This window comes from Nipponia nippon, unplaced genomic scaffold (assembly GCF_047370975.1).
Source record: "Nipponia nippon isolate SJK-2023a ecotype South Korea unplaced genomic scaffold, ASM4737097v1 scaffold_1, whole genome shotgun sequence".
In the NCBI taxonomy this organism is placed as follows: Eukaryota; Metazoa; Chordata; class Aves; order Pelecaniformes; family Threskiornithidae; genus Nipponia; species Nipponia nippon.
The window spans coordinates 102,776,231-102,790,000 of NW_028262290.1; the positions used below are offsets into that span (position 1 = coordinate 102,776,231).

General features: G+C 42.3%; 1 protein-coding gene across 2 annotated transcripts in view; it reads left to right on the plus strand.

The window, feature by feature from the left end:
* Positions 1-670: 670 nt before the first annotated feature.
* Positions 671-13,770, plus strand: part of SALL3 (spalt like transcription factor 3) — a 26,016-nt gene continuing 12,916 nt past the window's right edge. For both annotated transcript variants that reach the window (XM_009475391.2, XM_087764985.1), the window contains exon 1: positions 671-1,121. In XM_009475391.2, the coding sequence (XP_009473666.1) occupies positions 1,043-1,121 (79 nt within the window). In that variant the 5' untranslated portion in view covers positions 671-1,042. The remainder of the gene's footprint in view (positions 1,122-13,770) is intronic.

Below are 13,770 nucleotides of genomic sequence, written 5' to 3' on the forward strand. Positions count from 1 at the left end.
GGGAAAGGAGAGAGGGTGGAGGAAGAGCTAAAGACAAGCATGTGAAGATCAAGGGGAAAGAAGAGCAGAGCAACACACACGCACGCCGAAAAGAAAGGGAAAAAGAAAAAGCATACTCAAAAGTTTCTTTTCCTCCCGGGAAGAAATTGCTCACACGCAGACAGAAATCAGACGCCTTGCAGATCAACTTCTGGGGAAAGAGAGACCATGAGAGAAGAGGACGCAGAGTGATGTGAAGAAAGAAGGGGGGGGGGGGGGAAAGCCAGAAAAGAAAGCAAAGAGAGCAGAAGAAAGCAGAGCAAAAGAAACTGAGAGCCGGGGCGGGGGGGGGGGGGGGAAGAAAGACAGACAGAGAAGCGAAGATCGTGACCTCCCCCAACAAGTGAACCTTGCACATATGTTGTGTAAAGTGTGTGCAAAACAGAGCCCTCCTGCGTGGTGCGTGTGTGCTTCGCTGCAGCCGCCGCCGCCGCCGCCGCTGCTGCCGCCGCCGCCGCCGCCGCCGCCGCCGCGGTCGGTGCCTCTCGCAGGCGGCGCTGCCGGTGCCGGGGAGACGCATCACTCGGCGGAGCGAAGCGGCTAATTGCGGAGCCCCGTCCTTCATTTACATATGCAGCCTGAGCCCGCTGGAGCCGCGCCAATCCGCGCTCGCCCCCAGCACCATTAATCGCCATGCATTATTCACAATCATAATTACAGAGCCCCATGCGCGCTCCGCGCAGCCGCCCCAGCCCGCCGCGCAGACCCCGCCGCACCGCGCACACCCCGCCCGGCTAATCCCCCGCTCGCTCACCCGCTCGCTCACTCACTCCCAGTTTGGTTGGCTGGTTAGCGGTGCTTTTTTTTTTTTTTTTTTTTTTTGGTTGTTGGTTGCCTTTTCTGTTGTTGTTTGTTTGGTTTGTTTTGCAACTCGACTTTTATTTGCGAACAGTTATTTCCAGCCCCCACCCCCCTTCCCTCGTTCCCAATTCCTCCCCCCTTTCCACCTCCACGTCGCTGATGCCTCTGCAAAAAGCAGAGTCAAGACGGCTCAGTTAGCAGCATGTCTCGTCGAAAGCAAGCGAAACCCCAGCATCTCAAATCGGACGAAGAGCTGCAAGCGGAGGTAGTTTCTGAGCACGGTAAGGGCTCCCGGCGCCTCTTTCTCCTTCTCTCTCTCCTTTTGTGACTGTGTTTCGGATGGAGATAGGTGGATTTATGGTGATGGTGAACATGGGAGCGCAATTACTCTGCAGCGGGAGAATGGGAATTAGAGCAGCTGGGGGAAGAGGCAGCGGAACTGAGAAGTTAGCAGTTTAGCCAAGTTTCTGCAGCCCACCCCCTGACTAACCATCCCTCCCAGCAGCTCCCCCCCGGCCTCCCGAGCGCTTTTATCGCGGCTGGGCTCGGCGGCGGGGCCAGGCCCTCCCTCCCCGCTCGCCCCGGCTCGGGCAGCTGCAGGAGCGGGCACCCGGGAGCAGCGCCTGCCTCCTCCTCCTCCACCTCTCCGCTCCGCTCCGCTCCCTCTCTCTGTTTTTTCGGGGAGCCCTTTTTTTATCCACCCCCCCGCTCCCCCCCGCGGGAGGCTCGGAGCGGGCAGGAGCCATGTTCCCCTCGCCCCGCCGGCAGGAAAGTTGGGGCGGCCGGGGCCGGGGTGCCCTGCCTGGGGCTGCGGGTCCGGCGGGTCCGGCGGGCCGGAGGCTGCCGGGCCCCGGGGCGCGGCCGCTGCCAGGGTCCCCCCCCGCCGCCCCGGGCCGCCCGGCGCAGGCTGCGGGGGAGGCGTGTTGCCGGGCAGCCCGCTCGGGCTTGGGGCTGCCCCCGCCGCTGCCCCCGCTCGCCCCGGCAGCCGCCCGGGGGAGCGGGGGGGGGACCCCGGCGGGAGCGGGCAGGGCCGCTCGGGTGCGCGGGGGCAGCGGAGCTGGTTTCATTATTTTCGAGAAGGGCGAGCGGCAGCTTTTCGCCGCCCCCCCTGCGCTGCCTTCCCCCCTTCGCCTCCCGGCTCTGCTGCGGCTGCAATTGTTATCAGTGGTAGGTGACACGGAGTGCCACCACCGCCACCAGCCCCTGTCGCGCCGGCTGCAGGCGGTGGGGAAGGGTTATTTGCTCGCCCATCCGCCATTCCTCGCTCCCTCCCCACACGCAGGCACACGCACACTTGCTTTTATGCATCTGGGCTGCCCGGGCTGCTAGTGAACAAGTGTCCAGAGCTGGAAAGATTTGGGCTGTAATCGCTCCTTATTTCCACTTCGCTGTAATTTTTTTTTGAGAAGAGGGCTGCAGGGTTTTTTCTCCCCCTCCCCCCCTTTTTGTTTTGTTTTGTTTTAATTTCCTTAGTGGTCCTTGGCATTGCAGCGTGCAAAGGCATGCCACAGCCCAGACTCACTTTTCCTGGGCTGAGAGCTTCCACTTGAAAGTTTTTCTTTTCCTCTTTCCATAGAGCCCACTGCTTGCTTAGTTTCTCGCATCACCAAGTGGGAGCCCCAATGTTTTCTGCTTGCTGTGTAGGCCCGTTGCTCCACTGTTTTATCCCCCCGCTCCCTCCCTTCGAAAAGAAAAAAAAGTCATTTTCCTGCTTCAAAACTGTAATGACTTTTAAGTTGCATCTGTGGGGAGAGAAAGGCAGCAAAGTTGAAGCCTGAGGAGGATTTTGACTATTGTATCTGAACTTTACAGCCCTGAAGCTTAAGGCAGCGTGAATCCACTTCATCAGGTTAAAACATCTGTCAGACTGGCAAATCGTTAAGCCTCCTGCTCCTTCCCAGGGTATTTGGGGAGCCAGGGAGTGAGTCGCACACCGTCCAGGGCTGCTCAGGGGGCTGCTGCCACTGCTCCAGGAAAACCCGCTTGGGTGTTGACAATAAGAGACACACAGAGAAAAGCTTCCTTCTGTCACAGCGGAGGAGCAAAGCAGTGCATTTTCGAAATTTAATTTTTTTCCTCAGGAAACAGTGGTCATGTAAAATAAATTAATACAGGCAAGCAGACGAGAATTAGTATTTTATTATGTAAACAAGATTTGCTGGGGCGGGTTCTAGGTGTAAGAATTTATCACTAGCGTGATAAACTTTTACATGCTCTGAATCCATATCAATGCAGAAAAATAAAACCTCACTACTTCATTATGACACTCCTGGCGAGTTAATAAATTGAAAAAAATTGTTAAACTAGGTTTTTGTTTTGTTTTGTGAATCTTATCTATGTAGCCATGTCACCCGAGATTAGAACAAGAGATATGCTAAAAAGAAACGCTTGCATATGGTGGGTAGATTAAGGACAAAGAATCTTTTTGTCATGGAAATGTTTTTTTTTTCCCCCTTTTTTGGGGGGTTTTGTTTTGTTTACTTCATCACATAGAATTTCTCACACTTGGTTTGTTTTGTATTGCCCTCAATGACTACATGATCAAATGAATGGATTTATTTCTGCCGAATGAGAAAGACAGTCTTTCCATCAAAAGGACTACATTGCATCCCAGTGAGGAATTTTAAAGCGTTATTATTGTGGTCCCTGAATAGCACAAAATCGGCTTTCACAGCAGCCCTAAAATGCAACAACGTAAATACTTTCCAGCCTTAGAAGGCTCTTATCGAAATGTGCTATGTTTCCTTTTATTAAAACATATTTTAATTAATAGAGTGAAACCCTTCGTAGTTAACAATTAACAGGCTAAAGTAGTGCTGTTGGTTTTGCACTTTCATTTGAGAAATGTGAACAAGGTGGAGACGGGATAGACAAGTAGAGAGCTATCTAGTGCACATTAGTGTAATGTAAATCATTTACGCGTTATATTAGGAAGCCTAACGATTGCTATACTGAAAGCAGTTTTATAGGCCAGATATAATGAGCGCTCCAAATCTCGTGAATTAAAACACTTCTTGTCAAGTCAGTGTTCTGCGTTTCTGTTCACAGCTGTAATCAAGATATTGCTACAGTTCCTGAGCATATTTTGCAACAGGCCAAAAATAGTTTGCACAGTGCAAGAATATTTGTCGCTTTCAGAGAGCAAACCGTTTAAGCAGTATTATTTGATACATGTAGCCTTTCCACTAGTTTGGCTGTTTATCTCCAAAGGTGGAAGTTGTTGTTAACACAAGATTAAGCAAATGAAGCTTATTATTTATTTAGTGAAATCGTGTTTAATATCGCCACAAAATAGATTTTTATTAAGTGAAGCATTTAAAAATGAATGTCCTGTAAACGTAATCCTTGGAGCGAAGGGCCATTCAGAGTGGCAGAGGGAAGCCTGGCAGTTTGGGGAGCAGAATGGAAGACAAACATTAGGCCGGATTTTAAGTTGAGTGGTCGCACCATAACTTTTGTGCTAACGTTACCACAGAAGTTTTAGAATCAGAACAGATAATTTTATAGCCAGCTTGGGCTACAGCATAACACAACTGCATTCAAACAGGGCAACGTCATGATGGTGAGAAACTGTTGGAAATCTGAAGATAATTAGCAATGTCACCAACTACAGATTTACCCTCAAAATCGTTTGAAATTATTTGTCGAAAGTGAAATGCTAAAAATATATTTTTTAATAATTTTGAAAGGAAGTGTTAACAAACAGCTGGTGATGATATACTACTGGAATAATTGCACTGTAGAAGAGTGAACAAAAGATACCTATTAAAAAAAACCACTTTGAGGTTACTAAATTAGAAGATACGATGGAAATCATTTAAAAACAGCAGCAGAAGGACTCAAATGACTGCCTGTAGAATACAATAATCTCAGTTTCTCAGTAAATGTAAAGCATTGTAATAGCTGGAATTACATTTCTAATACACTTGCCTAATTCAACAGATTACAAACGAACCAGAATTACAGATACAATGCACATGCTTCAACTCCGATTAATTTTTATATTAAATCACAGATACGGCATCTGTATTTTTAAAGTCGCGATAATAAAAGGGTTTTTTTTCTGTAATGCTGAAAAGTGATTCTTAGAGTGCTCAAGTGAGGTTCTGGTAAGGGTGATGACAAATGATGCTTTGGGCTTCTTCAGGCGAAGTTTCTGGCAAAGATGTATCATTGTTTAATCTGAGGTAGAAGGGATACCTTCTAGTGAACTGTGTAATGGCAGTTTTCTAATATGCCTTTTGCAGTCTTTTTTTTTTTTTTTTAAATATTGGACCTGTTTTTCCCCCCACTCTTCAGTACATACAACATAGTCTAAACTAATGGATCTTTTTCATGCTGGTAAAGTGGGATTGGGCTGTGCAGTTTTGAGCAGTTCGTGACTGCAGCTCGGTATTCTTCTGGAGTATGTACACAGACACCCATGCTCCGCTACAGCAACAACACACTTCGCTATGGAGCAGCCAGCTTCATGTGAGTGTGTTTGCTCTATCTGCAAATACAGAGGGTAAAAAACACATTTTGGAGGGACATTCCTACATACTAAATAGAGGTTATTCCACATTGGCTAGACACTATTGCCTTTAAAACTCGAGAAGTCGCAAGCAGCTGTCAGTAAACATAAAACTTAGGTGATTTTTGCAAATGTTTGTTCTGAGGCAACTGTAAGAGAAGGCTTTTTGTTTTGAGAGATAATGGCCAAATAAGTATTGCTATAAATTGTTCCTTTGATAAGAAATGGTAATTGAAACTTTATATGAATAGTTCTGCTATTATGGTAGAGACTTAACATTCAAACTATGTAACATACGCATTTGTATAATTTTTAAAACATTCTCTTTTGAACTGTGCTAGCAATAGGAAAATATTTGGAATAATAAGGAAACTACAACAATCAGCCAGTTTGCTGGTGTACGTATAACAATGAAAGCAGACAAAACTGGGTCAGATTTTATCTGGTGGTGCTGATCTTGAGGAAGTCTTCCCATCTCCTGAGGTAGACATTAAGGCTCTTTTTTACGGGGTGGGAGGGAGGAAATTTTGAAAGGTGTTGGTTTAAATTCTGTGTAATTAAGCTATTAATATGCCTACATTTAGCTGTTGAAAATCACTTCTTGGCTAAGAAAGAGGAAAAGCGACAATTCAAAAAATGGGTGGCATTTTAAAAAGGAGTAAAAATTAACAAATTAATAACGAGTATTAGTGCCATTCCTGAAAAATAGTTTGAGTCCTGGGAAGATTTTCTGGATATATTTCCTTCATTTGATTTGTTGACTGCCAAGCCAGGACAAGCATATCTGTTGACTATCCATCAGTCAGGACATGAGTCAATCACTGTTGCTGATAATAAACCAGGTCTGGCATGACGTTAAAATAGTTAAGTACTGACACATTTTCCAAAATAAAGCATGTAAAAATAATTTCTTCCGTAATATTGCATTTGTAAAATGAGAGTAATTTGCTGTATTTTTTTTGCAGAGGAAACATGAGTAAATCTAGTTCCAGCAGTAAATTTTTATTGAATTGTACATTTCAATGTAAAGGGCCAAAATCCTGTTTCCTTTACCCTCTTAAAATTTCCTAGTAAATGCAGTGAAGCTTTTCCATTAATAAAAAAAAGGGAATTTAAGCCAAAATATACTTTTAGGAGCTGGTTCAGTTACAGTGCTGTTGGACATAGAGTACATTTCTTCTTATCAAGGAAAAACCCCTTCAAAATTGGGAAAGCCAGAAAAATAATTGTTTAAAAAGGTGATAGAAGACCGTAATGAAACACATTTTTTTAAAAAAAGTGTTTCTTTTAAGTTGAAAAGTGAAAAGATAGTGGACTAAAGAGTAGGGTCTTTAGTATTTCCTTGCTGTAGTTAGGGAGCAAAGTGAGCACCCTTGAACAACATTTATTGTGGGGTAAGCTAAGTCTTTAAAAAGAGCCCTTCTGAACCTCTTATCTCTAGTATCTCTAAAATCTCTAATATCTCTTATCTCTAAAATCTCTAATACTGGTCGTCCGTCCCCTCCCTTTGACTACTCCCCCCCAGATGTGGACCCTATCCTGTCTGAAAAAGAAACACCAAAAAATTTCCAAACTTTTGGCACAGAGAGCAAGGCTTATATTTGGGAAGGCCGTCGACCTCCTCCAAGGAGCCGCCGGCCAGCCCGGGTGGGTGCGTGGGGCGTGGGTGCGGGAGGCACAGGTGGGTGCTGCGCGGGTGGGTGCTGCGCGGGTGGGCGCTGCGCGGGTGGGTGCTGGCCTGTGCGGTCGCGCAGCCGGCTGCTGCGGGAGCTCAGCCTGCGGCTGGGGAGAAGGTGGGATTGCGGAGTGCCAGAAAGCTTCCCCAGGACTCTCCCTGAGGGTGGGTAGTTAGAAGTGCTTTGACAAGGCTTGCTGATTTAACCTTTGCCTGCTTTGCCCTGCCAGGGGTGGCCACTAGATGTCAAGCTCATAATACAATTAGTACATCTGTGCAGTTGACCTTGGCAGCACGGCTTACCACTGTTCTGTTAAGTGTTAACACTGAATTTGAGTGTTAACTAGAGATCCCTCTGAGTTTGCTACATGCTGTACAGCTTATCAAATGCCCATCTAGTTCAGCACAAGTGTTTACAGTTCTTAAAGAAGGAAAAAGGTTTCCTTTTGTGAAGCCCAGCATCTTGAGCTGCTTAATTAACCCTGCAGGTGCCACAGTATTTTTGTTTCAGTTAGTGGAAACCGGCTTGCTATTCAGTGTTTCAGGAGATCCCTTCTGCTGGTGCCGCTTCATAATTTTATGTTACGATTTTGTTGATGTAGTAATGTCCCCAACGCTGGAAATGATGAAAGCTAACAAATTTGTTTAGGTCTTTATGTGCTTTGCTATCCTGTGCAATACTGCAGTATATGGAACGATAAATGAGCAAAATGACTGAGCTGCACAACAGGCATTGAATCGCTCAGGGTTTGCTCTCTCAAGCACTCCTGCATGTGAGTAATTTTACTCAAAGGAGTAGTGCCATTGAGTCCAGTACTTGTAAGTTCAGTGTTGAGATGCTTAGGAGATGCAGGATTGTGTCCTCACACTGGCTTCCCTTACTGTGAGCCTCCAAACACAAACTTTTCAGCGTTTCTGTGGCGGTTGTTCAGAGAGTGGCTGGCTTCATTCTGCAGGGTGTTGGAGTTACGTAGTTTAAGATGTAGTTAATTATATACTTTTCAGAATAGGAAAGCTATGCAGAATCTAGTGTTCCGCTTCTTTCTTCTAGTTTTTGTTTTGGTTTGGTTTTTTCAATGTCTTTTTCATATCAGCTGTGCTAGAAGTATTGACCTCGACTTTCTTAGGATTCGCAATAAAACTTGATGCGTTCCAAATAAACTTAGTTCCTACAAACATCAGCATATTCGTACACAAATTCTACTCAACCCGAAATTAATGTCTACATGCCATAACAGCCAACCGAATCGCTGTTCGTATGATTTTGAAAAACATAACGTAGGTCCTATTTAATACAATATCTTGCGCAAATATTCGAAACAATTTGTGAAGCTTGCATCTGTTCCACATCTGCGTACACGTAGAAAGGCGCCAGTGTTTGAGATAACGAAGTGCTTCACTGCACAGATTAGAAACTGTAAATGTTTGAAACAGAATACAGTTAGTGCCTGTGCCACAGGTGGCTGTTACTTAACAAATTCTGAGATTTAGGCTACTGAATAGATCAAACCGAGTGTGCCAGGTCAGTACCGGGTTTTGCATAGCAAGAGTGCCCTCCACTGTTCAAATCCCTACTAACAGCTTTTGTGGTCTGAGAAAAAGGACAGAAAATTTTTCTATTGAGTCTGGAATTTCTTCTACATTGTTAAACACAGTAGGGGTCTCTATTTGTCTCCTCCTGTTTCACAGCTTGGGCTCAGTATGTGATAATTCATCTTTCTTTATGGGATTCAAAGCTATCATAAAGAGTTAAAAAGAATTAATTTGCAAGAAAATAAACGTGTTCTAACAATTTAAGAAAACTTTCTTTAAAAGCTCCGTCAATTGTAAGAGACGATAAAGCTAAGGAAAAAGTAATACTGTTCTTCTCAAGGATCAATACGTTGTTACAAGGCTACTGTTTCCAAATGAATGTAATTTTGAAAACAAATTTATGGGTTTTTTAATATATTTTCTTGCTTTATTTAAATTGTGCTTGGGGAAAAATAAGTTTGTTTATTCTGGTGACAGGAGTAGTAAATAATTGTTGCTATGCTCAGAGTTTTATTTATAATATTGCTTGTTTAAATATATGAAAATGCTGTGAGCTGCACTTTGAAATGATTATTGGATTTGCACGTGAGAGCATTTTATACATCTGTCTTCATAGTTAGCAGACATTTTATCTGTAGCTGATGTTAACAAACGCAGTTTTTTCTGAAACTTCTTCACAGTTCGTACACTGCTTCTCAGTGAAAGATCAATGGGGTTTTTTTCTTCCTGAAAGAAATTAATTCCTACATTTAGAAAATATTAATTAAGTCTCAATTATGCAGCTCTCTGAATGCAGAAATAATAGTAAATTCATACAACATTTTTCCATGCTTTCATTGGTGTTATTGCATGTACATGTAGTCTAAAAAGAAGCTTCAGAAAATGTTTTACTCACAGATTTGTTGGATTCCTTTACAAGATACTTTTGTTTGAATGCTTCAGGAAGATACCAGCAATTTGAAATAGATGAAAGCCTAGAAAATGTTGATTCTCTTACCTGATTTTATCCAAGTGTCTTAGGAATCTATGAGGATTCTGTGATACAAAGTAACAAAATATAACAAAATACTGAATTGCCAGAGAACATTTGATTGTAATAGTCTTTATTTAATATAATTGAAAAGGTGCTTTTAAGGTCACTTACGTGTACAGAGCTAGAAGTGATTTAAGTTGAGGCAAAAGGAAAAGATTCTGGAGCAAAGATGAAACACAGTGGAGTCGGTTGGGGCTTTTTCCAGACTGGAAGCAGTTAGTCCTAAGAAAGCGGGCATTTATAAACAGCATACATTTTCAGAATTAACCTGAATCGAATGTGATGTTTAATTTCAGTCAGTTTCACAAAAGTAGATGGCAGCATTTTTGAAGCATCCATTCCTTACATTTTCCCTTGCACATCGTGCAAGAGGCTTTCCTCTCACACAGAGCAGAAAGACATATGCCTGCGATCAAAATTCAGAACTAGTAAAGCCAGGTTTACAAATCCTGCGTGCGTGTAGTCAGAAGCTGTGGCAATTTTTTCTCAACTCTACGCATTTCCTGATGCTCACTGAAGGACCCACGGCACCCTTTCAGCCCTCTCCCTTCCTCTCAGACAGCGAGAAAACAGGCCAAGACCATCCTCCCTGCAGCCATGCATTGCTCCAGCCTGAAAGGCGCCTGGTTGTGTACGCTTAGTGAGGGTGGCAGAGCAAAGCCTCCCTTGCACCCCCCTCATTGAGTCAGCAGAGCACCTGAGCGGCTTCAGGTATCACCATCCCAAAGTGACTTTCGCAAAATACCTTTGTTTGGATTTCTGTGGGCTAATTTTAGGGCCAGACCCCAGGGATGCAAAGTGACAGCACTCTGCTGGAGCCACCACAGCTCTGCAGGTTGGTACCTGCTTAGGAGCTCACTCCAGGTACCGTTTGAGAAGTGTTGCCTGCAATTTTTCACCTGCTTTCATAGGGTAAGCTTTATGTGCTGTAATTCATCTTGCATCCCATAGCAGCTTCAGATTAGTCTGTTAGCTGTTAGACTGCTAATGAGAAAAAGAAAATAACTGAGAGGTTATTAGTGGCCGAGATCCTGACTGCTTGACAAAACTTCCATTCAACACCTTTTGTGTAACTAAGAACTGCAAAATTCAGCCCATGTCTATAAGATTAAGCAAGTGCTCGATTAATTCTCCCAAAGTCCTTGAAAATTTTTACTGCACCACATCCTCGCTATAATAATAAAAATTATTGTTTCCCTTCAGGAAAAATAAAACCAAAAAAGATTAAATTCTTCAGTACTTAATGGATTTAATCACTCTGTAACATATCAGAAAATGAAAGCAAGCTGTAAAAGATAAGGAAACATGGGAAAATGCTATGTTTTCTTACAATAGGTATATGCTGTAACTAAACCGAAAAATAAATTTTTAGCTTAATATTTTAACATGTAAAATTTTGAATAATCATCTGGAGTAATGGTAAAATTTTGGTATTGCTTTCTGTCATTCATAAAGTGATTGAGTTTTAACAAACAACAAAAATATCCTGTCATGTGGGGGCATATGTTTTTAAGCTTTATTCCCTGTTGAAGTCGGTGAGGATTTACACTTCAAAAGCAACAATAAATACAGTACCTTAGTGCTTTCATATTAATAAGTACTACTGGAAGGGATGTTAAAATCCTCATTTGTGAAATACTGGGGCAATGTCCATTTCTCCAATACACACACACGTTATATATATATATATACATATATATGAAAAAATATTTATCAGTTGTTTTTTTCAGTCTTGCTTTTTCCTCCCCGGGAGTGCTTGTTTGGGGCAAGACCACAAAGACTGCTGTTTGTATGACTAGTTCGTATTCTTTCAATCCCATTAATTTCAGTGCTGTGTCTAATGTGAGTAAAGGCTACTCATTTGAGTAGGAGCTGTTGGACTGAGCCCATAGTCTGTCGTTCTGTGAAGCATCTTAGTAGCCTCAGTGTGCTGCGCAGGGAACGTACTGTCATCTATGGCAAAGCAGCGTTTACTTCGGTGCCATCTGTGTCACCTGCTTGCTTACCAGTCCAAGAAAGTGAACCTTTGCAAGAGATATAACTTGTCTGATTTCTTAAGAAATGCCAAAATAATTTATCCTAAATGGAAAATACTGTGGTGAAGTTCTTTATATGTCTACTTTGAAGTTGATTGGGGGAAAAAAAAAACCCTAACGACTCTCTAGCATTGTTCTCTAAAATATTTTTCAAAAGCAGTCCTTGAATATTTCAAGACAGATGATGAGATGAATGTACTTGGCTTGTCATGTGAAAAGTATTCTCCCTATTTTTAAAGCTTGGGAGTGGAGGGAAGGAGGAATACAAAACAGAGCTCTAGGTCCCCAGTTAGTATGGGCGCAAGCCTGGTCCCCCTGAGATAGCACGAAACTAGCCATTTATTTAATTGACAACAGAGCTGAGCACTGATCATCTGAAAAATACCTATACTGCTGTATTCCACTTGTACTTTTCCACGAGTTATATTTCAAATGCAAAGTGCTGCTTCTTTGAGTACACTAGACTGGTTGACTATCATGAAATGCTAAACAGGTCCATATTGATACCTCCTGGCGGGGGGCATCAGTAGTTTAGGTTTCTCTTGGAAGCTTACACATTATACATATTAGTTTTGACACATATAGATCAGGAGACTGTCTTCTAGAGCAGAAAATAATACCTGTTGTGATTGTAAATGTTCATATTTGGGCTTGGTGATTACAGTACAGTGTCTGAAATAATTAGCTTACTGGTGTTTGATCAGCTCGTTCTAGATCAGAGGACAGCCATATTTGAATGGCTACATTGCCTGAATCCATCACTAATTACTTAAACCTTTTGTGCAAGGTTCGTTTAGAGAAAGCTCTCCTTAAACAAAAGAACAGCGATATATAGATAAAAAGCTGGAAGAGGAGCCGCAGAGTTTGCAGCTTCTTTTAGAATCAATCCTCCTTTGCAACCATGCCTTAATAGTAGCAGTAGCAGTAATAATAATAATAATAACAATAACAACAACAATGATAATAATAATAATAATAATAATAATAATAATAATAATAATAATAATAATAATAATAATAATAATAGGCAAGTCTTAACCAGCTTGCCAAGGTTTGGAAATAAGCACAGGAAAATCTTAGTGAAAGACTTGGGAGAGACGTGGTCCCTCCGTGCGTGGTCAGTACTACCAACCAGGGAACTCAGCAGATTCTGAATAAAGACCAAAGGATCAGGCCCCCCGACTGTAAAAATGTAAATCTGTAATACAAATAAGGATTTGTTTGAGTTGTCTTAGTTCGAAAGACTCTGGAGAGAGGCGAGCGTATTGGGTGCTTTGCTGGTCTGTACTCTGCATGCTTTCACTTTGTGAAAGCTGAAGTAGGCACTGAAAATGTGGTTTGGAAGCCTGCTTTTTCACTCACTCATTTTGGGAGGCTTTAGGTTTTTCAACATACGGTTTAGGATACTTGCAGCCAGTACGCTCTTTTTCTGTGGCAAATCACGTTATCTTCTGTGATATTTTTGTAACACAATGTGATAGTTAAGTTTCTACAGAAGCATTTGCTGTAAGGATTAGTCTAGTATTGTCTAGCAACAGCTATATAGATGTATCTATCTAAACAGTGTAACAGCCTTGTGCAGAAGTCTTAAATAATATTTGTCTGTTTTCAAGTGCATTTTATTCCCCCCTCCTGAAAGGAAAAAAAGGAAGGGAAACAATCCAGTAGTACTCGAAGAAGAGTTTTCCTTTTAGCTAGTAAATACAGTGGAATTTTGTGTAAATAATATTTAAAATTAGAAAAAATCAGTGATCATTTCTTAAGAGAAAATGCATGTCTTTTATTTAGTGGTAAGCACTGGATATATAAATGTATAAATATTTACTGCCATCTTAACAGTTTTTTGAAGGTACAGTTTTGGAAGGTACAAGGAAATAATAAGTTCGAGATGCTCTAAAGGCTAGGAAATAGTATTCAGGGTACAGATTTATCACCTTTATCAGACAAAACTCCCTGCTGCAATCTGTAGGGAGCTTTAGCTCAGTGAAGACTGAAAGAGCTGACATGTAATTTTGTCAAAAGCGATTTTATAGTTAATGTTCTGTAAAAACCTCTTTTTTAAAAGTAATCAGAACATCTCAAGATTACACTTTCCTTTTATTTTGCACTATTACCTTTTTTTTCGTAACTGTTTCTGTTG